At 40.0% G+C, this 24,493-nt stretch overlaps 1 protein-coding gene across 3 annotated transcripts in view; it reads right to left on the reverse strand.

Moving 5' to 3' along the window:
* Positions 1 to 1,286: 1,286 nt before the first annotated feature.
* Positions 1,287 to 24,493, reverse strand: part of ESRP1 (epithelial splicing regulatory protein 1) — a 32,377-nt gene continuing 9,170 nt past the window's right edge. Inside the window, exons 5-15 of one of the 3 annotated variants that reach the window (XM_064706493.1) lie at positions 22,114 to 22,212; positions 21,957 to 22,011; positions 20,002 to 20,112; positions 19,783 to 19,915; positions 19,654 to 19,696; positions 18,061 to 18,362; positions 16,301 to 16,519; positions 14,188 to 14,386; positions 12,211 to 12,379; positions 3,218 to 3,323; positions 1,287 to 1,743 (exon numbers count right to left, since the gene is read on the reverse strand). In XM_064706493.1, coding sequence (XP_064562563.1) covers positions 3,233 to 3,323; positions 12,211 to 12,379; positions 14,188 to 14,386; positions 16,301 to 16,519; positions 18,061 to 18,362; positions 19,654 to 19,696; positions 19,783 to 19,915; positions 20,002 to 20,112; positions 21,957 to 22,011; positions 22,114 to 22,212 — 1,421 coding nt within the window. In that variant the 3' untranslated portion in view covers positions 1,287 to 1,743; positions 3,218 to 3,232. The remainder of the gene's footprint in view (positions 1,744 to 3,217; positions 3,324 to 12,210; positions 12,380 to 14,187; positions 14,387 to 16,300; positions 16,520 to 18,060; positions 18,363 to 19,653; positions 19,697 to 19,782; positions 19,916 to 20,001; positions 20,113 to 21,956; positions 22,012 to 22,113; positions 22,213 to 24,493) is intronic. The other 2 variants (XM_064706490.1, XM_064706491.1) reach the window with 2 other exon arrangements.

The raw sequence follows: 24,493 nt of genomic DNA on the forward strand, positions 1-24,493 counted from the left end.
CACAGTTAATAGGCAAAAATTCTATTCCCTCATCACTTCCCTAGTGGTTTATATAGGCTAATTTTCCTTATGCATAACTACTAATTTGTAATTGTGCTACATAATTAAAGGCAGAACTATTTTCTCAGAAGGAAAATTTGAAAATACCATTGAAGAGTATCTTGCATCAATTAATCATGTTCAATGTAGTCATGTTTACAAACAGCAATTTTAAAAAAAGGCCCTGTCAAATACTTCAGACTGTAACAGTATGAAGTTTTCCAGGATAAAATGTAAATCTAGATTACTGTGGCTGGAGTGAGCAGGGGAGGGTTGCACCAAGGAAAGAGAAGGGCAAAAATCATGGAAGAACTAAAGGAGGAAACATTGAGTTTTTAAAATTAAACACTAGAAACGAGATTATCACTTTCCTTGTCTGGAAGACTTTTTCTACTTTGTCACCCCACCACCCTCTTTTGTTCTTTCTTCCCTTGTACTTTCAGTGATACCAAGGCACTATTGTGGATTTGGGTTCATGGTCACTAAAAAACTCCTACAGCACCACCTACCTAAAGCGTCTGTATTCCTCAGTTCTGCAATATTCATTTTGAACGTGCCAAAGAACCAATCCAAATTTAGCTTCATACATCTCTGTTTCAGGGCTTCCTTCCCCCTTTCTTCACTACAAATGAGGATTTTAATTGCCATGGAAAGGTGCAGTGATCTACCCCTGTGCCTGAAGCCCAGTCCCAGGGCAGGCAGGGAGAGTCAGGGCTGCTAAAGGACAGCAGTTATTTAGGAGCACGTATAGCATCTGATTTCTCTGGTGAGAGTGAGAGCTGTGGTGCTGGGTTACTGGTATAGTCCAGAGAGCTCAAACTTCCAGCTCTGACTGACCCTCTCTTAGAGCAGACAAGGCACTGGGTCTTAACTACAGCTCACATTACTTTTCTTGCAGAGAAGACAGACACCAAGAAGGGTGGGGAGAGCATGAAGTGGCAATATGAAAGTAGGAGCACAGGAGAGAGGCTAACTGCATTTCTCATTTTCTGAGTACGAAGTGTGATCAAAGTTGAAAATGCCTACTCCTGTAAGCCTTTTAAAATTTAAATACTTCAGTGCATAGGAAAAGCCTACAAGATAAGAATCAGAGACAAAGCATTTAACATCCCACACATTTTTACAAAGTTACAGCAGCTTTTTTCTTAGATAATCCATTTTACATTCCTAATTATTTCTGCACTGTGTAAAATATGCCTGCATATAAAGTTTACAGTGACTTCTTTTGCAGAGATTAGACAAATATATACAAGACAAAAGATTTTTTTTATTAAAATGTCAAATGCAAAAATTAGAGGTTGAAAACCACTTGAATTACAAAGAACTATTTTAAACTGTGCGCAAAATTATGTAAAAAAGACTTTTTTGCTATTTCAAAGAACAAAAGAGATCAGACTTTGTAGGTTCAGGCTCAACAATTTTTGTGTTAAGAGCAGCTTAATACTTTACCAAGCAGAAACCCTCAAGGATTTGCACAATTTCAGCACCTGTGCTCGCAGGGAAGGGCTTAGTGGTCTGTGTGTGCACGTCTGAAAATTGTGCCATGAACTTTAAAACAGTAACAGATCCATTTGGTCACTTCCAGAGTTCTGGTGGTTTTTCTCTTGAGCACAACTGGCTTGAGAAGCAGAAAAGCTGGAAACAATCAAAATCTCCATCTAGGCTTGCTGTGTTTGTTCAAAACATCAGAAAGGGTAGAGGGATCTGCATGAAAGAGTTGTGCAGGTCACTGAACACCATGATAAAAGCAAATATTAATTTCTTGATTTCCTAAATTAAAGATCTTTCCAGAAGAACCAAAAGCTTTCGCTTTCACCTTGCGCACACACAGTTTTAACGACGTTTTCTACTAAAGTTAAGAGTGCTTCAATAAGAGTATACCTGAATTCATTCACTATTACATGACCTTTTACCTTTGGAGGTGAAACTTTAAAATCAAGTCTAACATGGCAATGCCATTGCTATGTCTCAGAGCCTTGTTTGAGCCACTTTCCTGTCTCTGGGCCAACACAGGCAACTAGCACTGCTAAGCTGTACACTGGCTGAAAACAAAGACAAACCCCATGAGTTTTTCCAGCTGGATCAGGAAGCTTCCTGATCTAGTCACTGGATGGCAACACAATAAATGGATGGGAAGTGATGCAGTACAGTTTAGGCCAGGAGTCCACTAAGCAGCCAATTATGGCTCTGTCAGTGCAGGGACAGGATTTAGCTTCATCAATCCAGCCAAAGGCCTGCTGTTAGACAACAAGCTGAGATGGTCACTTAGACACATGCAAAAGTAGCACACTTGGAGCAGATGACAGTGAGGTGATGCTGCAGGTAAAGCTTTTGACCAGAAGAAGATTATACCCTGGGCTAAGATGTCTGTGTCAAAAGCAGAAGAATTAGGAAAAACAGACAGTTTTGTTGCTATTTTTCAGATGGAAGGCTGAGAAAAGGAATAGAGGAAAGAAAGGGGGGTAAAAAAAAATCTAATAACTTTGTTAACTACATATTTTTTTCAAAGACTAGAGATTACAGAAGCATTTTTTGCAAATACATTTCTATATCTTCCTCTAAGACTATGAGCCTTGCAGTTCAACTTGCATTTTTCTGCACAAATGCTTTCTGGGTGACTTCACCCTTTGTTCCTATACAGAAGATCAAGTAATCCAAACTTGAAAGGCTGAAGCAGCCTGATCAGAAAGCTCACAAAAGCAAGAGAGTAGCTGCTATTATACAAACTACTTCATTGCTGCAATTTTACATCAGTGTGAAGCTTAGATATTGGATTCTGTAGTTACCTACGAAAGTGGCTTATTCTGTCTAACCAACACCTCATTTTAGTGCATTGCTAGGAGAGTAACATCATCTCCACACTTTGCTCCACAGAGAAAACTGGCTCTGAGAAGCTTCCTGCAGGCTCTCAGTACTGCTACTAAAGCTTAAAGTAGCATGCATTTGAAGCCCTGGGAAACATACAGAGCAGCGGCCCTTAAGATGACTGGAGTAGTTAAAATCCTTTAAATTATGGCTTTCATAGGGTTTTACATATTGTAGTGTAACATTCTGGACACAGCAAAGTGTAGCCACCTTCTCAGGGCAGCAAGTGACAAATTATGTTGAGTATGGTGGTTATCTGAATAAAACACCATGATACCCACAAGCCCTATCTCCTGGGGTTTGTTATCCTTACCTTCACTAAGGAAGTCTAACTGCTGGGGCCTTTAAAGGCAAATCCATTCTTTGGACACTGTCCTGGCCGCATCACTTGTGTGTACAAGTCCATCCTCTGCTGCATACTACAAACACAAGTTGAGACAGAAGCAATCAGAAGCCAAACTAGTGCAGAAGAGAGCCAGCAGCTGGCTGTGGAACCTTCACCTTTCTCAAGTGCTGGGCAGATATTGAAGTTCAGGCTGCAGAATTAGACATTCATAATGCTCTCACCACCATGGCATTAAGTGCAATTCAACAACAGAAACAACACTGGGGTAATCAGCTTTCCCTAACAACAATACATTTGTACACACAGGATCTTGTTGAAGACCACTGTCCCCAGACTCTGGCTGCCCCAACTGACTGACCTCAAGAGTGTCTCCAGGGACAAACACCTCCTGCACAGCCACACATGCCCAAAATCTCTGAAGGAAAAGTTAACAGGCTCACTACTAAATCGATTTGCATAGACCACTCACCCTTAAAGTTGTGCTAATACTGAAAGATGTCACTGGCTTCTCCTATTTACTCAAGAATTTGGTGAAAGTAAAAAAAAAAATTAAGAACTCACTCCTCCAAGAGCCCATACTTGCTCAAAGCTACCTCAATAATTTTCCTTTATCTCCTGAGCATGGCATCAAGCACCTAACCATTTCCATTGCTATTTCAATGCTGTTCCTTAGACCTGGAATAACCTCTCCAAACCACACTAGAGAGATAGCTCTCAGATGACCTCCACTTCTGTGCTCCCAGCCCAAGACTATGAAAATATCATGAAAAAATTTCTACTGGGCTCTATCAGTCTTCCCTTTGTGTCCTTACACTGGTGTTTCAATCCTTAGCTAAACTAGTGTTCATGAAGACTAAGTTTAGCCCAAAGGCTACTGGCCTAAGATGCTTTGTGGAGTACTCCTCCCTCCACATGAGTCTATAGACAGTCCTAGCCTATATTGCACCTCCCTAAATTGAAGCTCAGCTTCTTGAGTGCCTCTGTAGCTTCCAAGCCCAGCAGGCACATTTGCCCCCAAGCCTATGTCCTCACTGGTTTGCAGTCTTGACCTCACTGAGTTCCCATTATCTGCAAAGCCCTGAGTCATCTTTATGCAGCAAAGTATGAAAGGGAACAGTTTCATCACAACAAGTAGCAAATAAATCCAGCAGCCAAGCCATTCCTGGACATAATATATAGATGTTTATAGCCTCCCTGCAGAGAAATCTCTTCAAGGTGTTTCAGGAAGTGAATGAAACTGACTGAGGTTTAACTCTGCTGCTTCTACAGGGAACAGCTGTCCACGCCTAGAAAGAAAGCTGCTTTTCCTTTTTCCACAGGAACTGCTTATGATACTTGTTTATCCCCACAACTGTGCTCTGGGCACCTTTGTGACAACATCTTCACTGGTGGTTCCACTAGATAGCAGAGATAGCCTGGTGCCAAGGACAACACTTGTAATCATTTTTGTCAATTTTGAGCCTATTATCAGAAAAGACAGGTGTTGGAAGGTAAGACTTTATGCTCTAGAGAACCATCTTCATGCAAACTTGTCACAACACCTGTCACTAATCATTTCCTGTATGCCTTTTCTGTTAAACTAGTAGTAATACAAATCCCTAAAAAACAGTCAGTACACCTTTGTACAACTCAGATTCTCAAACATAATACCCAAGAGTCAGCCCATGACATTAATGAAGGCAAAAATAAGTCTTCCCCACCACTGCACCATTCAGCTTTAGAACTTATAGCCATCACATGCTGTCTCCAACCTTTTTATTTAATGTAGCTATAGAGTAAGGATATGAATCCATGGCAGATATGCCCATCCACAGTTTGGATGCAAGCTCCAGGTCAGTATCTGCCAAATACATCTGGGGATGGAGCTCCCCACAGCTGCAAGCAAGGCAGCATTTGCCTCCAATTACTTATCTTTCATGGACTGTTTAGACGCAGCATCTTTTGTGGTCAATGGCAACTGCCAGATTTTAAAGGTTAGTGCCGCAAAGGGACAGGCTTGTCTTGTTTTAAAGCAATATTAATGCTGCAATAATATAATTTATTCAGGAGTAATAAAGAAAAATCTTTTATTATGCCCAAAATATTCAATCTGTAGATGTTGGAAACTTTGATATTCTTTTTCAGGCCTTTCATAACCGTTCTCAAAGGCTAAGGGTGCTACCTGCTCTGACTCCCTAAGAGAAGACAACATATAGACTGTTCCCAGCCCATTCTATGTTCACCCAGCCAGAGGGGTGACAACCTCCCAGAGGAACAGCAGCAAGTGACTTAGAGTGGTCATGTCTACAGATGGAAAAGAAGTCAATAGAAGACACATGAAAACATTGAAAAGTGCCTAGGCAGGCATCCAAGACAAGTATTCCAGCCTATATTTTCTAACCAAACAAGCCTCAGGAACAAATACTTGCATGTTTTACATCAGGCCAGACAGAATTTCTACAGTTGTTCTTAGCAGGTGTATATCACTATATAATGATGCAGTGCAAGAGCTTGAACTCTTTTTATAGCCTTTAGTTCTTGAAATCAAATGTGAACTGAAGTGTTTCCCAATGCAAACCTTTTTTCCTTATGAACTGATCCCTCTTCTTGAATCTCATCAACAGGCAGATTGGATTTTTTTCCAATCAGTATTTCTGAGATTGTTGTATTCTCCAAAGAATCTCAAAATAAAACTATTAAGTTCAGAAATCAGTTTTGGATGCAAGAACAAGTTTTCACATGTGCTTAAGGTTGATATTGGCATTCAAGCAGCATTTATATACCTCAAGGGATCCCAAATATTCATCACTAAAATATTATGCAGAAACATTGAGGTTCATGGTCTCTCCTGATTTCCTAACAAGTTTTTCCATTATACATTTGGTTAACAGATACCAATATCCAGAAGGAAGCTGTTTATATTACAAGTGGGTGTGAGCTGGGAGCAGTCAGCATACATAACCAAGCAGCTTTTCAGATCTCTGCCAAGTATCTTGCAGGTCCATCAAGAGAACCACAAACATACCCAGCACTATTTGCACATAGGAACAAATATGTGCATATACACCATCTAGAGGTTTCAGCTCTCTCCCTGCAGATTTTCTATCCCTATTTTTCCTTTGACTTTTTTTATCTGTAGTCCTGAAAGTTTTTTTTTGTGAAGTATATTAACTGTTGTCTGCTTTGTGACAGATACTGACAATATCCTTTCATCAAGCTACTGATTAGTAGCTTCTATTAATTTCAGGACTGTAAAGCAGGTCCTGATTGCAAGTTAGTCTTACTTCATATCCCTTACTCTAATACTCAGAGGAGCACTAGCAGTGAAAGAGAACTTGTCAGACTCATCCATTAGTGTTTCAAGATTAAGTTATTTCCCCTCTTTTTGAGGCCTAGGAAGCTCAGCAGACCCAGAGCACCTCTGCAGCACCTCAAAGTGAGACCCTCTGACTGAAGCCAGCAGGAGGAACAGGAAAAGTAAAGGACACACATTGCCAAGTAGCCTTCAGAAAAACTCAACATTTGACAGATGATCACAGACTTCAGTGAAGAGCAGATCATTTCAGAAACTGGTAGGGATTTTCAAGCACTCCTTGGGCAGGTATGGGACATGATTATAATGTGCACATATACACAAGCTTACAGCATAATGTCTATAGTGTTCACTACTGGAAAGCAGCCCATGAGGAAATGCAGCTTCAGTATAAAGCTTTTTTAGAAGTGGTTCATACAAAAGTTAATAGTAAATTTTGTGGTATAATCACCAAAGTTGAAAGTTTTAACATGCTACTTTGCTCACAAAAACTTACAAGACGTGTTACTAGCAAAAGTACTTACACAGCCTGTTCCAACATTGAAATATTTATCCACATTTAAAGAAAGAAAGGCTGCATAACTTGACAAACAGTAGAAGTAGGAACACTAAACCATCAGGTCACCTGTTAATCAAACAAACATTTAGATCCCTGGGACTATATAATCATGGAGGAATATTACAGATGGTATACTCAACAAGGCAGACTTTTTTAAAATTAAAAACTAAAAAACTTTCAGGTCCAAGGAGTCTTATTCCAAGATCAACTCAGCTCTATCCTTGGAAATATCCTCCTTCAAAAAACTCTCCTTCCATCTATCCCTGGAAACAAAGCTCCTTCAATACAGATACCTTCCCCATATTTAACCAGACAACCTGCTGCCCCCTCTGCCTACTGAAATCAACTTCCCAGCAGGATAAGGCCATGGTAGCATGGCAGCAATAAGCAGGGGGAATGGATCCAGAAGCTCTGCCACAGAAGACTGCAACAGTCTGCCCTGGGTAGTGCTGGGACTTCCAACACACCCCTGTTAAGGCTGCCTCTGAGAAAAGTGAAGCACCCAGCAATGTACCTTGGTGCCATGAATAACCTGAGATCATTGCAAGTGTTTTAAAAAGCCACCTGCGTGATGACACACATGCCTTCAGGCACAACAGGCAGATCTTCTCTCCCACCACTGAACTGTGTTGTAAATAGACAAAAGGAAAAACTGTACTCATACTGATCTCTGCAGCAAGCTTGCACAACGCTGCTGTAACAATTAATCCCTCATAAAAATCCAGTTGTTTTACTAGTTAACACAGGAACAGTCAGAAGATGACAATAAGAGGTGGTACCTGAAAATCAAGTCATTGACAATATTAAGGAAACAAAAGGAAGAAGTCCCCACCAGTCTCCATAGCAGCATTTTGTGTGGTGGGCTCAGTAAAAACTTGGACACTGCTACCAGCAACAACATTTTAACAGATGTACCAGCCTTGAAGAAAGGTGGGGTTTGTTTGGTTTAATTTAAATTTTGCTGTCCTGATATCCAGATAGCTGTTGATCAGAGCATTACTGTTCTGCTCTTTTCACCCACCATGGCAGTTTTACTAATTAAAACCTACAAATGAAGGGATAATGACAGCCGATGGAGGCATGCAACAATTAGTCTTCCCAGCTAATGCACTCCTCCTCCAATGAAATATGGTAGTAGTTAAAGGCATCCCTGCTGTTGTAATCTTTGGCAAGCTACATTTATTTTGAAAGTGAGTAATTAAGTGTCCCCTCCAAACAATCATTCTGGTGACAAATTTGTGACATTAACTAAAGAGTTAAGGTTATTTTGACAAATTCATGATGGAGACGAGCTCAACAGAACAAGGACAGGTAATGAAGAATCCCAAATTCAGACACAATTTAAAACATTTGAACTCCATTTATGGGACAGCAACTAAAAGCCACCAATAAGCTTTTATATGCAGTGAGTCTGTCACTGCAGATGTGATTTCATGCAATCAAAGCTGACATACTTAGCATAAAAATAATAATAAAAACAAAATCACAAGAGTTTAAGAGATGTGGCCCAGAGTGTTGATGTGATGCTGTGAGTACAACTAAAAGAGGTTTTGTTTCTGGCTGCTGCTGTTCTCCATCTGTGACAGAGCTCCCAGGCTAAATACACATATGGTTGTTTCCTAACCCAGTTCTGTCAAGTGATGCTGGTTAGCCAGACACAGATATGTAAACAAAGCTGCTGGCAGCAGCTCTGAACAGTATCGCCCACTTGTTCCTAGGTTTGCCAGTTCTGAATTCCCTGTAACTTAATTGTGCTTCAATAAGAATCTGAGCAATAACCAAGGTTAGAAAAGCCTCACTTGTTTCCCATGATGATCATTATGGAGAATCTGATTCATCACAGAGAACAAGTAAGACTTTTTTCTAACCTTGATTATTGCTCAGATTGCTCATTTTACTTTTACACATACATCTGCATGTATGCATACATAAGTATTAGTGATATATGTATGTTGCATATGTATATACTTCTACAAGGTTATAATGTACATGCTCCTACCACGTATAATGAGAAAACCCATACCTTATCCAGAGCAGGAAGGGACATCAGCAGACATGAGAACACTAAGACATTACCCTGTATTTCCCTGTGCAGCAAGTGTCAGAATCATACCTTTATCACATAAAAAGGCCTTTTAACTCAAACCACTCCACTGGAGAGAACTGTACACACTGGTCCAATAGAGATAACCCCAGCTTAGCCACTATTAGACAAACACACTGGAACAGACCCACACTCTTGAGCAGAACCTGTATCTCTCAAGACAAATCCCACAAAGGTGTGAACAAACAAATTTACCTACCCACCTTGGTTCAACAGCACAAGAATTTACCATAGGGGTCAGAACACAAGAACGCACTTCCACTTATTTGGAGTTCAAGGACTTTTTGAGCCAGGTGTGGTTTCTGTGTATTCACTAACTCACAATGAATTTCCTGCCATGGAATTTATCCAGTTTGTTTGAACCTACACCAGGTTTCAGTTTCCATATCATGTTTTGGCTATGAATCATACAATTAAGAATCTTCTCTTTCCACTATGCTATTTAAAATACTTTCTTAAAAAGGAAAAAACAAATGTATTACTACATGTATGGATTTTGACAGATACTTTTGAGGCTTTGAAGGCACTGCTTAAAAGTGATAAAAATGGCATCAGAACTTAATAAATACAACAAGATTCAACTTTGTTTTAAAACTGTTTACCCTGTAGCAATAGCTTTCAAGTTTGTATACAGTAAAAGTTTCTATAGGATGTGTCAGCAGTTGCCAAGTAATGCAGTTATTTCCAATGTACCTACAGCACCTAGTACACGTAGGATTAGATAAAGGAAACCTCCCCCTTCCCATGAATCCTATTGTTCTTTCTTAAAAACTTGAGACTAGGCAGAGAGCAGGACCACTGATTTGCTGTCAGAACATGTTGCCAGATATAATTACAAGCTGAACAGTGATATCAAAGACTGACAGATCCTGAATAACTTGCTCTCCCTCCTTTTCATTAGGAGTTCACTAAAGCTATTTTAATAGCTTAGAAGGCATCCATTTCTTTACACCACTGGTTTCGTCACTAAAGCTGTAAGAGCATTAAGACAAGTCTGAGAGTTTCAGGATATCTGATAGGTACTGAAAACCAAACAAATTACTCCTATCTTCCCACAATTTAAGTTGATTTCTGTGTAGAAAATGGAGCTGGATCATTATAAAGCAACTTGACCTTGTAAAACACAAGTTGTAGAAGATTTTGGCAGCAGCTCAAAGAAGTTTCCTTATTTCAATAAATATTCACCAGTTCGATTTATGAACCATTGTCTGATCATTACCTACCAGGTCTATATTACTTTTCCTGGATGTGCTTTTAAATGGAACACTTAGGACAGAGGCTACCCCATTCTTTCCTGCTGCACATACTTAATTTTTGACTTAAACTTCAGAACCAGAAAGCTACATTTAGGAGAGTTCTGATTGCTATTTCAAATGGACTCTTTTTTGCACTCTGAATGAAGCACAGGAACTTGCCTGAAAGGAGTAAGTATTAAAGAAGTACAAAAAACAAAAAAGAGAAACAAACAAAAAAAAAACCCCAAACCAAAACAAAGCTAAACCCAAAAAAATCAAGTCAAAAACATCCTCTTCAAAGAATCACTACATCTATTGGAATATATACAAGTTGTCTGTAGATCAAACATTCTGGATAGAAAAGCAATACCTAAACACTGAATCTCACAACAAAGAAGCCAATTTGAGTCCAGAAATTTTTCCTTATTTTCTTTAAAAGGGCAGTATTTGTAATTGGCAGAGAGCTTGTGTAATAATGGTTTCCTAAAAACAATGAACAACTGCCAGTTAGACAAGAATATAAAAAGGATATTTTGGGGCGTGGGGTTGATGGGTCTGTGACCAACATCCATGCCCACAGCCTAAGCAGCCAGTGATGAGACTCATGTGGGAACTCCCTCAGTGAGAAATCACTAGGGCCTGACATTTAGCCTGCAGTGGCCAGTCTATTCTCATCTTAAGGAGTGAGTCAGTGACCACAGACTATTACTGCTACTGTGTTTTCATGAAATATAGAACTGTTATTGAGAACCTTATTTTATATTGCCAGTGCAAGTTTGGAATTTTATTTTTCTTAATCTTACATCAACAAGGCTGAGTTTGGTAATATCATAACCATAAGACAGATATTGAAGGCATTATAGAAACTAACTCATGAGTGAAAGAAACATTTTAATAAAAAACCACAACAGTCATTTCACAGACATATAGGCTTTTTTATCTTACAGGTATTGAAGTGCTCATATTGCTTAACAGCTTCCTAAGTAGCTAGTTGGTCCCTGCTGCAGAGATAAAAAACTTGAGTTGTTTAGCAGATTTCCTAACAGAGAAATGGTTTATGGCTTAAAGGGAACATGGCTCCTTCCAAGGCCTCATGACTGCAGAGGGCAACAGGTATCCAGAGAGTTTGTTCTGTAGCAGGTAGCTAGTACATCCAAAAGAATCAAAAGCCCTTTGTGAGAGGTGTTGATGTTGGAAGGACAGGAAGAACACATGCCTCTATATGCCTTACATGTGCATTCAATACAACATGTAGTCATAGAAGTAAACAGTTTTCATCATAAAGGTCAAAAGTTATTTTGTTACAAACACCAAGAGGCAGTATTTCAGAAGTTGCTAAGGCAGACCCCAGTCCACCCATTCTAAAGAGGGGCCAAGGGCTTCTTTATGGACATGGCAAAGAGTACTGCACAGGTCAATTCCCACTGAGGGCATAACAAAATAAACAGGTAAGTTTGAGAGGAATGTTAGGTGAAACAAAAAATATACCACTTAAATGTGTGTACTATGTTAAAACAAACAAATACACTAACCAGCCCCCCTGTCCCCCAAGCATTGCTACCTGCAATACCTTAAGACTTGGAAAATCCCTAGTTATCCTGAAATTGTTTCCCTGAACAAGATACCAACAAGCTGTTTGTGGTATCACAAGTCCTTAGTAGAGCAGACAATGTTCTTTTCTGAGTTTTGTGCATTTGCTGGGGATAATTTAAAAAAAAAAAAAAAAAAAAGAGACTTCTGTGCTGCTGCTTGGGTTCTCCTCTGCTTTACCTGGGGTAATAAGCTGTGTAGTTCATGAAGAGCTGAGCCCCAGCAGGGTAGTAGGCTGTGGAGGGCTGGAGTGTTCGTGGGTTCAGAAGCATGGATGGCTGATAGAGGGCAGCTTCTGTTGGCACAACTGCAGCAGGAGCCGGAAAGGAGTAGGCAGGGGGTGAAAGGCCTACAGGGAGCAAATGGAAAATAGATTAGGACCTCTGAAATTCCAGAGCTAATACATACACACACAACTCCACAGGACATCAGGAACCTTCTCATGCTTGTTCACCACAGAAAAGAAACGTGAGCCACCAATGCAAGTGTGACTACAGAGTGTTACACTTAGCATCCAGCCTATGGAAAAGTCAAAAATACACAAAAAAAAAATCACCTCTTGCTCTGAGAAACAGGGTGCCTTTCTGATACATAGGTCAGTTTTGCTTTTCTAGGCTCATATTTTAATGAAGTCTGCATTCAAAACCTACAAGACTTCTGCACAGTAAGAAGTAAGTGTCTGTGACAAAGATCTGTTTAACATTCAACAAAACAGAGAAGACTTTCATCCTGGTACTGCTTATGCCTTAATTAAATCAACAGCAGAGTGAGAAAAGCCATGGCTTTACAGCTTGAAGTGTTAGCACTAAAGGAAAAAAAAACCCAACCAAAAACCAAAAGTGTACTTTGTGCTGTTTCAGCGAGATGTTAGGCCCTAAATGAATTCTCACTGATGAGAGTTCACCCTCCTCCTTTGCTTAATGCTTCTCCTCCCTATTTCCATAGAACTGAACATAAAGCTTTAGATAAAGTAAGCCTTTAATTTTAGTATTCAGAGTCACAGCCAGCATCTCACTGTATTGTAAAATGTGGAATGACAGGGCCAAAAGGCCTTATCTGAGGAATACATCACAGGCATTTGTAATTGGAAAAGGGAACACTGACCAGTGTGTTTCCAAAAGTTTGTGACTCTGCCCAAGAACCTGTCCTAGAAGCTGTCAGGTTTCAACCCATCTGGAACAGCCTTCACATACAGGACTATCTACTGCTGACCCCTACTCAAGATACTTTCGTTGAAAGAAAAAAAAAAAACCCTCTCCCAAGGATTGCACTCAAAAAAACCATCCCAAAGGAAGTTGGCAGCTGCATTGGCAGCTCTGACTAGCATGTAGAGGACTTTTTTGAAAAGATCTACAACCAAAAAAATACACTTACATAGAGAGACACCGAGAAAGCTACTACTTGACTACCTTGCCATTTATGACTTTGGAAACAAAGTATTATTTTTCCCATAGGCTCAGATTTATGTGGCACAGATGCCTTAGCAAGTTAGCCCTTAAGCTCCTCAAATATTTTCCCCAAAAGTTTGCATAGAAGTCAATGTTCACCCTAGTAGGTCTAAGAGTCAAAATTTAAAAGGAAATACAGATTCTGCAATTCTCTGAGGCAGAAGCCACGTGTATTTCAGTCCCACAAAGCCAACCTCCATTTCATATGAACAGCAAAAAGCAAAGGAAGAGTTCAGTCAGTTGCAGCTCAAAAAGCAGAACATATGATTAACTCTCAAAGGGGAGCATTACCTATGGTTTCTCAAATTAAGTTTTGGAACGGAAAAGGGAAGGTCTCTTACTTGACATGCTCACCATGACAAAAAAATATAAGTACAGATCAGTTAAAATACAAAACGATTCTTTAAGGTCTAGGTCGGGCTTAGAATTACTTTTCAGAATCATCACTCACCCCAACCAATTAAAGTTTCAAGGAGGCGAGGGAAAATTTGCCACTGGAAAAGCAAAAGTAGTTCTTCAGTCATAATAATTTATAACCAAAGGGAAAAACAACGATTGCAAGCTGGTGATGATTTAAGACAGAAGACCTTATTTTAATACCCCCATCTCATGATGCTACCCAAGAACCAGGACAAGAGTCAGCAAAGCACCTCCAGTACCTACCCACACACAGTGTAGAGCAGAGTGGCAAGACCCAAGCAAAACTTACATGGTAACTTACATGGTGGCGGGGACAAGCCATTTCGATTTAAAGTGCCCCCCATTAATACAAAGTTCATCTCTTCAGCAGAACACTGAAAGACTTCAACATATCTGTCCTTCATAGTCTTCTTATGACACTTCTGTGCAGCCAGGAAGGCTCGATCTGCAGATTTCATCTGAATGAAAGCATCTCCTGATGGACGCCCCTACAAACAAGGCAGACAAAAAAGCAATGTTTCTGTAGGCTCCATGAAGGAGCAGAATAGCAATAATTTGTGCTGTTATAAGTCTCTTCAGTCATAAATATATTCATCTCCAAAGTCAAGTACAGCCAGTCATCCTGAGCACTCACCAGCATGTTTAAGCTCTCCTCTCTAAAGTTTTTCCCACTTGTGATAACTTGATTGTATTTATTCACCTGTTTTGATTATGCTACATTGTAACTTGTTACATCTATATCTAAAAAAATAGACACCTATGGGAGAGACTGTAATTCAGTAGTACTTTGGTGCTTTGAGACCTGCTCTTGCAAATTTACTATGAATGCAGAATTGGAAGATCTAGTCTCCATTTATTACCTGTGATTTTTAATATTCATTATAAAAGTGCTCATTGCTAAACAATTTGTTTTAAATTTTATTTTCTGAAGACCAGCATGGGCTGGGATGCTTTAGTAGAGTACTAACTAGCCCAACATTTAGTATGAGCTTGCAGAAAGGAAAAAAAACATCTTTGTATGTGTAAATGAGTGGGATACACCACTGGGAGGAGTTATTTTAGCCACATGCAGCTGCTGATTTGAAGCAGCCAAAGCTAGAGATAAATCTGCAGCTGGCTCCAACTCAAGCTCTGGGCCAGTCCTCCTTGTTTTGGAGGGGATAACAACACTGTTAGCATCCTTTACACAGTCGTTTATGATTACAGGATTGAAACCTGGGAACTTTGAGAAAGATAAAAACCTAGTAGTCAGGCAAAAGCAGTATTTGGGGAGAAAAAAAAAAGTCTGATAGCTTTGGGCAGAGTAAGAGTAGCAGACAGCCCTTAGGGTTATATGCACACACCAATTTCCTTATCCAGGTTCTTTCATTAGTGCTGTCAAGGGCTGATACTACTGTAAATCATTGCTTCTGCTTTAGTATTTGCACTTTTCTTAGTCTCTCCCAGCACTACACATTCATTAGTTTTTTAGCCTTGTCTAGGTCCAGTTTCCACAGACACAGGAATGTCTTTAGATAGACAAGTACTGAAATAACTACAGTCCCTTCTCCATCCCCATATTCCTGAAACACAGAAGTCCTACTTGGGACCAGGAAGTATTTTTTAGTTTTGGTTGACATTCAGCCTAAGCTAAGACAATTTTAGAACCATAATTTTTATAGAGTTTTTTTAATCAGCTTGTTCCATTGAACAACTCAGAGCATCTCCATGGAGTTAAAGGATTCCTCCCCCTGAAGTCACAAGAAGAGAAAGATAAAGATCACAAGAATGCACAATCCTTTGTCTAAAAGGTTTTCATAGAAACTGCTTCCATAAAACAATGGCAAAGATGTGACACTTTATAGACATCAATGAGCCATTAATCTTGGTGCTAAGCTGTGACTGTTTAAAGAAAGCAAGAACACAGGAAACCTTCTGACTTTTGACATGGCAATTCCTGTCTCTAGAAGGCTGCAGTCACATTTGTCCTCAAACATACTTGTGGCACATTGTTCAGCAAGGCAGGGACAAACCACTCCTTTGAGAGTTAACATTGCCCACACTTGTCTTTTGATGGCACTTCTCACCAGGTACAAGAGGAATCATGCACACTGTTGAGCAAGACTCTTCACTTCAAGCCTCCCACAGCTCAGTATCATGGCTGCTATTCCGGGAGCACCAACCCCTCCATAACAGGCTCAGCTTTCAGCACATGGGTCTCAGTGAAAGAAACCACTCTACAGCAAATGCAGCAGTCTGCACAGCAGTCATCTGCTGCCAGCACACTTTAAGAGGAGAGCAGGAGGCACATTAATACAATTACTGCTAGTCCCAAAGGTGCTTCCCTATGGACATCATCATCAGGACTGTATTCACACATACAAGCATTTGGCAGAGTGGCTAGAAACATGTTGCCTACCAACCTGGTGATTTAGAACCATGTGAACTCCATGGGTCCGAATATCTGTAGAAAACTCTCCCAGGAACTCCAGAATGTCTTCTATAGTAGCAGCATAGGGAAGCCCACGCAAACGTATGCAGTCTCTGATGTTAGTGGGAGGCACAAATTGTTGAGGTAATACTGGAAGAATTGGAGGTGTTGGGAGAGGAATGAGAGGTGTGGAAGAGTACCTGTTCAGCACCTGTGCAAAACAAAAACAGATTACAGAAGCCTCCTCACTCATTCTTCAACCTAGAAGGATTAAACACAACCCCAATGCCACCTGTTTTCACTCTGGGCAGTATTTTAAGATACAAATGAGCTAGAGACAAACATTAACTGCAAAATATCTGCTTTCTAAGGACTGTGGTTTAAGCTCAGAATCTAGCAGACTTCTATAGTCATTCTATGATAAATAGTCATGCTATTGTTTTAAAAAAAATTGGGTTCTTTTTTTCTTTAAAAACAGTTTTGTTTTGGGAAATTTACTTGAACAGATAATGCAAGTCTCAATAGAGATCTTAGAACATGAAACCTGTATATCTACAGTATTTTTATTGTGCAGCTATCCTAAAACATTCTACCATTCACAGAGTCACGATGACACTTCTACCCAAAAATATCTCCTCTGCAAACCTTTAGGAGAGTTTGGGAAATAGAAGCACATTTCACTACCACACATCCCTAACTGTGCCTGCCATAGTCCATTCAAGAAACATTAGGAGCATTACCAAGTCACAGTACCCATGACACTTACACTTTGAGATTTCTTTTTAATTTTAACAGCAAAAACCCTGTCTGGTGAAAAGTTGCCTGAATATTCAATCACTACTCCTGAACTCTCTCTGAGCAAGATTAATATTTATTTGCATTTATAAAGCTATCAGAAGGTTTTACTAAACAAAAACATATGAGAGTACTTGAGAAAAATGCAATGACAAGTGAGCACTGTGGCTCTGCCTTCTCATCACTAATGTCATCTTTTAAACAAAGCACTGAAATCTCTACATATTAGGGATAATATATAGAGATTTCTTGGATGCAATGACATGGCCACAATTTGCATCACAGATAACTTCTCGGCATAACTCTAAAAGGTATCTACCTCTACTGAAGCTCTGCAAATACTTTTGGAGACTTAAACAGTCCACTCAGCTCTCCTCCCTTTCCCTGACAGCTTAGCTGCAATTAATGGTCCACCAAGCCCTGTTAATCCAGACTCATCACTTTGAAACTCCTACCACCCTCTGCCAGGTAGCCTGGGCATCTGCAGAAGATGGCAGAGATCTGCCCTTAAAGACAATTTGTGGAATTCTTCAGATACATTACACTGGAGAGGACCACTATATCAAAAGGCTTTGCTTTTTTGTGTCACTAACTAAAGATAAACCTTTTAGCTCAAAATTTGTTGCTAAACACTCCTGAATAGATAATCACTGGACTTAGTCAAATTCAGAATATATGGTGTAAAGCACAAGACCCACATCCACATTTTACAAAGCTATTGGAAGCCAAAATCCCAAAGGTTTGTATATGATTGAGAACATCCCTATACCATAAGATCTTACATTTAAAGGAAACAAAGTCTCACAGAAATTCAGACAATACTCATTCCAGCAAGAGTCAAGAGTGAGAAAAGGTAAAAGAAGCTTTCAAGTCAAGGCCCAGCATTATTTACTTCCTCTACTGCTAGCAAAGAAGTTTGGACTACAAAAAGCCAACATTTGAAAGGTTTGCACCCACCTGCTGAACTTCTGCTGCAGTGCTCCGGAAGAGTTCAATGTACCTTTTCCCCAGCAAATCCTTGTGCTTTTTCAGTGCATTTTGTGCATATTCCTCACAAGCAAACAAGACAAAGGCATCTCCTGTTGGCCTGCTGTCAGGGTAAGTGACAAATAGGACTCCCTCCTTTCCTCCTGTTACAGGGCAGTGCTGGCCAAAGAAAGTCAGCACTTCTTCTGTTGTTACATTGAAAGGAAGACCTCGCATCCTGACAATCACTTGGTTTTCTTTTGACAAGAACTGTGCAACCTCATTAGAAGTACCTTTAACAAGAAAAAGTACAGAAGCACTTCAGTCTAGTATATAAAAATCATGTTACCCCATCATTTAGAGGAGATTGATCTTTATTCAAAGGAAAAATAGGGAGTACTTGCAACATTCAAAGCTCAAGGAAAGCACAATCTGTCAACCTCTTGTGTGAGCGGGACCTGTGCTATTGTTCCCCTTGTCTAACTGTGGAATATCTCTGGCATGCTCTGGAGCCATACTATATGGCAACCAAGTCCCCAGATCATTGTCCTGGGAAAGAAAGCTGGAAGAGCAGGTTGAAAACAGCTCAGGGATTTCATCCTACCTCAACAGAACTGTCAAAGCCTAACAATTCTACTTTCAGTACCTTCAAAAGACCAGTGATGCTAATAACACAACCTTATTCAAAGGTAGTTGCTAACCAAATTCATATCTTAATACAGTCCTTTCACTTACAGCTCTCTTATTCTGCAGAGTTTGGTTGTACCAGACACACCATTCTTCATGAATGCCACTGTGCAATGTCTTTTCTTCCAAACCTATCAGTTAGCTATGGAGTTGACAGCTTAACAGCATCTCCCACTCTGAAGCCTCAAGCTCAGATCTCCAGTTAGTCACTTACAAACCTCAGCCCAAATCTCAGTCAGGAAGCAAAGAGGAACTTAAAGTATTATTGCAGATAAAACAGCTTGTTTGCTCTTAATTCAAATTTTGTATGCTTGCAGACAAAGGGGAAGAAAAAGAGATTAAGAGAGAGTTTGAAGTGCAAATTTTGAAGCCTCTCAATTATCAGCAAATATTTCAAGATTCCCCTTAAATAAGTATTTCCCCTAAATCCTCCCCTTTAAGTCTGAGGCAAAGATTTGATTTGAAGAAAATCAGTTCCATAAATCCCTTGTATTTACACTGTGATATCTGTTTGTTCTTACATGCATGCCTCCACAGCAACAGCAGTTATATTGTTTTGAAAAACTACTCTGGTTTCATTTTTTCAGCAATCAATAGCATTTAGATTCCCACTATCATGAAGATGACCTAACAAATTAAGTTCATATACAAGATCACTTTGCCCAATCAAATCCAGATTGACAGGCTGCTTGAAAATGGCAAGAATGTGGAAGAGAGGCAGACAGATAAATCATTATCATCTTGGACTGCTGCTAGCAGGATACATAATAATCAATACACCAGCCAACTTCTTGTTCAAAGACAGGAAAAGGAGCCACATTCAACAGGAGCATTTTGCAGCCAAAAGTTAGAGATGCTGATGGAACAAAGCATCCCTTTTCATCCCCTAAAAATTACCTCCTGCAATTTTAAGGAAGTCTTCACCTGTTGCCTTGTATACCTAAAGGAAAAAAAAGGAACATGTGATTGGCATGTAATTTGCATTCATTTCAAGAAGAGGATGTCAAAGCCCACCATGTCACCCACCTCTATGTATCGGTTCCCCATGTGATGCTTGTGCCTTTGTAGTGCTAGATCTCTGTGCTCTTCGCTCACGAACCTCACAAGAGCCTCCCCATTCCTCCTACCTTGGGCATTGAGACAGAGTGCAGCACCTCCTCTGCAAGATTTAAATCAAGAGATGAAACTCCATGACCTATGCAGCTGAAGAGCCACAAAGGTACAAGTAAATTCTTCACTACTAACTTGGCAATATTTAGACCTTTGAAGAACCTCGCTATGTCCTGGTCAGACGACTGCCATGGCAATCCTCTTGCTCGGATAACAGCATTGTCATCCACAAGTTCCATCTTGCTGCTGCAGGCACAGAAAGAAGTGGTAATGCAGAGACATCTGTCATACACCAACCTGTCTGCTTGTCATTTACACTCCAGGAACAGGCTTCTGTCGTGCTCCATGTCTGCTGGATAGCAATGCCAAGGCAGTGCGGCCCAAGTCCCACCAACAATTGAAAGCCGTTGTACAAGTCTCTCCAAGGGACAGTTTGCTTTGTTAAGTTGCCCTTTCCAAATTCCCCTTTCATGCTTTACCACATTTACTCTTTGAGCTGTCATCTCTTCAATCATATTCCCAGTTAATTTCCCTTTCCTGACATCATTTGTCCTTCTCCATTATCTGAAGAGGGTTACTGGTATAAAAATCAAGTACCTGCAGTTCCAGTCTAGCTAGGAAGATACTGAAGCAGAACAATTAGATATAACAGACATTAGTGCTTATTATTTCTACTGTGACAGTGACTAAGAACCAGTCACAAGCCAAGACCAAATCTGTTCAGGGTGTACCCAGCACACAGAGGACTCTGGCCTGAAGAGTCAAGCCTTACCATTGCTGGCTGGGGCCATCACTGTGCTATAGAGACTAACATAGCTAAAGGCTACATTGGCTGCTTAGCATGGGAATAGCTTAGCCACAGAAAGCCAGGTTTAATTGGTCATTACTACAGTCCCTTTTGTTCCCTTATTTCTTGAAAGTGTCAAGTTCAACAAAACCTCACAGCTACCCAAGCCTGCCTTTCTGGTCATCACAGGAACAGCTTTTTTTGCACGAAAGAGCTTAAGTGATTGATTAAGTAGATAAAGTGTTGTTCAGTAGTAGAGGACTCTCACATACAAAAGGGCTGTGGCATGCCTGGTGGGTCATGTTTCTCACTCACATTTTAATTTCTCAGGTGGTCTTTCTGTAGATGTCTGTCTCAAACTGTTGCCCCTCACCTCCTAGTTCTGTACTGCTCATTATCTCAAATAAAATGTGAACCTTCCACTTCATCCCAGAATTCCATTAGTGAAAAGGAAAAAGGTTAGAACAAGGCTGAACATAGCCTCTGAGCTAATCTCTCTGAATACTGTCTGCCAATGTTGCATTTTTTCTTACTTTTTTTGACTCAAAAGTATAAGCATCATCTACCGTTATGACAGATCCTTAATCTGAAAGAGGGAAGTGTTTGTGTAAGATGGGAATATAAATAAGGTCAGTTTAACACTAGTATCTTGTGATATTGCAGAGAAATCATTGAGAAAACCACTGAGAAAAATCTGTATTTACACATAGAAAAAAGGTAGTCATACTAAAAAAAAAGCCCATAATCAACTACCGAAGCAACAAAGCAGGCAACAAAAGCAGATAAAGCTTTATGTTTAAAACACATTTGGGAATAAGAATCACCATAGATTAAACAACTGAGTGGTAGCACAGTATTCCTGGCGTGATATCTTTATAAAAGTGTTTTTTCCCTACTAAAAAAATTCTGTATATGCAGTATCTGTGCAGTAAATTGCAGGAAGAGTGCAGTAGTTAGTAACTAACAGGGTTGTTTCTGAAACACTGCTCATTCTTTGTTAATAGCACAACACATTTAGTACCCATTATAAGCACTTATTAGCAGAACACAGACCTTGGCAGCTAACAGGCAACACTGAAGCCTAACAAGAAAACAGGTTTGTATCTGATCATAGATTGCCTGTTCCCTTTCCCACTTGAAGGATCTAATCAATTCCCCTAGCAGTGGGAAGGCAAATAAATATAATGGTAACAGCTATCAGCAAATTGCGAAGAGAGAAGTACAGCTGATCTAAACAGTAACCTTAAATAAAAAGTGGTGGGGGTTGAAACACGTGCAACAAGAAGAGGGGGGAAGTACTTACCAAGGTCCACTTTCAAATTTGTAGTTTACCCTTTCTGGATCTGAAAATCTGTGATCTATGAAATAGAGCACAAGTTATTTCCTATTTTGTCAATGTACAGGACAGGCAGCAAAACCAAAGAGGGAACAAAGAAAACTCATTCATCGTCATCACTTACTGTATGGTTCAGATATTAATGTTAAAATAATATTCCCCATATCTTCAACTTGAGAGGCTCCATAGGGAAATGCTGGACTGCTCTTGTCAAGATTTAAATCTTTTTGCTGGAGTTAAGTCAATCATCACCAAACAGATTTCTAATTGGTTTCCTGCTAGAGCAACACACTTCCATGTTGTCCTTGTAAATTGCTTCTCAGAGGAAGATTTAATCCATCTTCCTGCTGGGATACATTAGCTGCTCTGCCTTGGCCTCGAGTTACTGCCACCTGTGGGAGTGCAAGGTCACTGGAGAAAGCTTCTGGGGACAGGAGACCCCATAATAAGGACATGTATTTAAAATGTATGTTTGACAGATACACTGATGCATGTGGAAGAGACTGGAGCTGTGCTCTTTAATTAACATCCTCTTTAATCTTCAGGGGAAGATTTGGGGCAGGAGAAGAAGCAAACAATCAACTGAAAGATCCAGAAATGGAGGGATATACCACGTGCTTTTTGACCAGGAAAATCCCAAAGCAGAGCAAGTATCTCACCACTTCAACAAAATTCATAAGTGACACCTTGTCTAAACCTTGCCCACTCTTAAAAGTTATAACCCAAGTTTTGTGCTGTTGCACAGAAGCATTTTGAAAATCTGGTTAGAGTCACCAGTCATGTGTTTTGCCAAGAGGTAAAACAGAGCCCCACAACCCATAGCTTCAGTCCAAAGGATTTTGGAAATGACTGCAATAGAGAGCAGGAACCATCCTGTCCCAGGAAGGACTTAGAAAGACTACTTTTTTTTCAGACAACTGTAAACAGTTTACTATGGTATCTCCTGTTTTCCATTATATTTGCCTCTCTCCAACACCAAGCTACAGGACTGCAAGATTATTTGCAGTTCTACTCCATTCTTCATTAAGCAAATTTTTAAAAAGGTCTTTTTCACTCTTTTTCTTTGAGGACTGAAGGGCAAAAAATGTAATCAAGAACAGAATAAAAATAAGGAAATCTGGGAATAAGTGTTGCACTTTTTACTCCCTTTATCAGTTTGCATCAAGACTTCAGAACAAAAATGAGAGTTTCTTAAACAAGACCCATCCTGACATGGAGGTACAATAATGCAACACATTGAAAACAGCCAAGGGCATCAATTATTTGCCCACATGCTCCCCAGACTACATTAAACACATTTCAAATGCTCCAGAGCCCTCATTATGATGTCCAAAGGTTGCTACATAGTCCAAGATAGCACTCCTATTTTAAGAGGAAACCTGCTTTCTCTACCTAGATCTGAGCAACATTTGAGTTGTCAGATGTCTACATGAAGTGCAGGGAACAGAAGAGTTTCTGTTAGAAACAAACACCTCATACCAGCTTTGTTGTATCATCTCATCAACAGGTGAGCCAGCACAAATTTCTTTGTGGGGTAAGGTCTTCCCTATTATTTGTAGGATGACAGCAAGACATCCTACAGAAACAGGTTTTTAGAAAACTGTTTAACAGTTGTCTTGTTGCAAGTGAAAAATAACTTGAACTGAATTAATGCATTCCTCTAACACAGCAAGGAAAGGAAAGCTGCTGTGCCAACAAAATACATTTCAGGCTAATTTGATTTTGAAGCTTTGCTGGTTTTAAGTGTGCATTGGACTATGGAATGTGAGAGGATGATCCTTAGTCTTAGAAAAACATTTGAAGCTTAAGTGAATTATCTTAGTTTAAAAACCAGAATATGTAAACCAGTGATTCCTCCCCTCCAACTGCTGGACTATAAATAGTTTCCTAGTTATTGCCTTTACCCTCCCCCTCCTAGTACTTTCTTTGAGGTAAAGTACTGAGAACATCATATAGTTTTCTTAAAAACCTAGCCAAAAAGCCTGAGCAACTCCAAAGCATGGTTTAAGAGATTATGACTATTTATGACAACAAAAAATTTCTTAATCACAGTCTCTCTTCCTAAGCTTTAAACAAGCTCAAGCTCACTACCTCCTCTGCCCCCAGAAAGGGAAGGGGTTGGAAAAAAAAATAACCCACAAACAGACTCTGACAGAGAGGGTGCCTAAGCAGCACCACAGAGATGTTTCTGGGCACCTTGTATGTCAGAGCAGAGGAGTGCTCCTCCTCCCTTTCCTGACTGTTCCCCCTTAGCACCTAACAGCTCCACACTGGGCTCGTGCGGAGCCTCTGCTGCTCACAGAGGGAACCAGAAGCTGCTGATGGTGCAGGTGTTGGAACCCCGGTCTTGCCTGACCAAGTTTTATGAAGATTTTGGAAAAGTGTTTCCTCTGTCAAAAGTCAAGAGAAATGGGGCAGGAGTTTCAATAGTTATTCCAGCAAGGGACATGCATACACATGTGCTTGGCTGTTAGACTGTGCTGTCAGAACTGAAAAGGCATTTC

The sequence above is a fragment of the Zonotrichia leucophrys genome, chromosome 2 (genome assembly GCF_028769735.1).
Source record: "Zonotrichia leucophrys gambelii isolate GWCS_2022_RI chromosome 2, RI_Zleu_2.0, whole genome shotgun sequence".
NCBI classification, from domain to species: Eukaryota; Metazoa; Chordata; class Aves; order Passeriformes; family Passerellidae; genus Zonotrichia; species Zonotrichia leucophrys.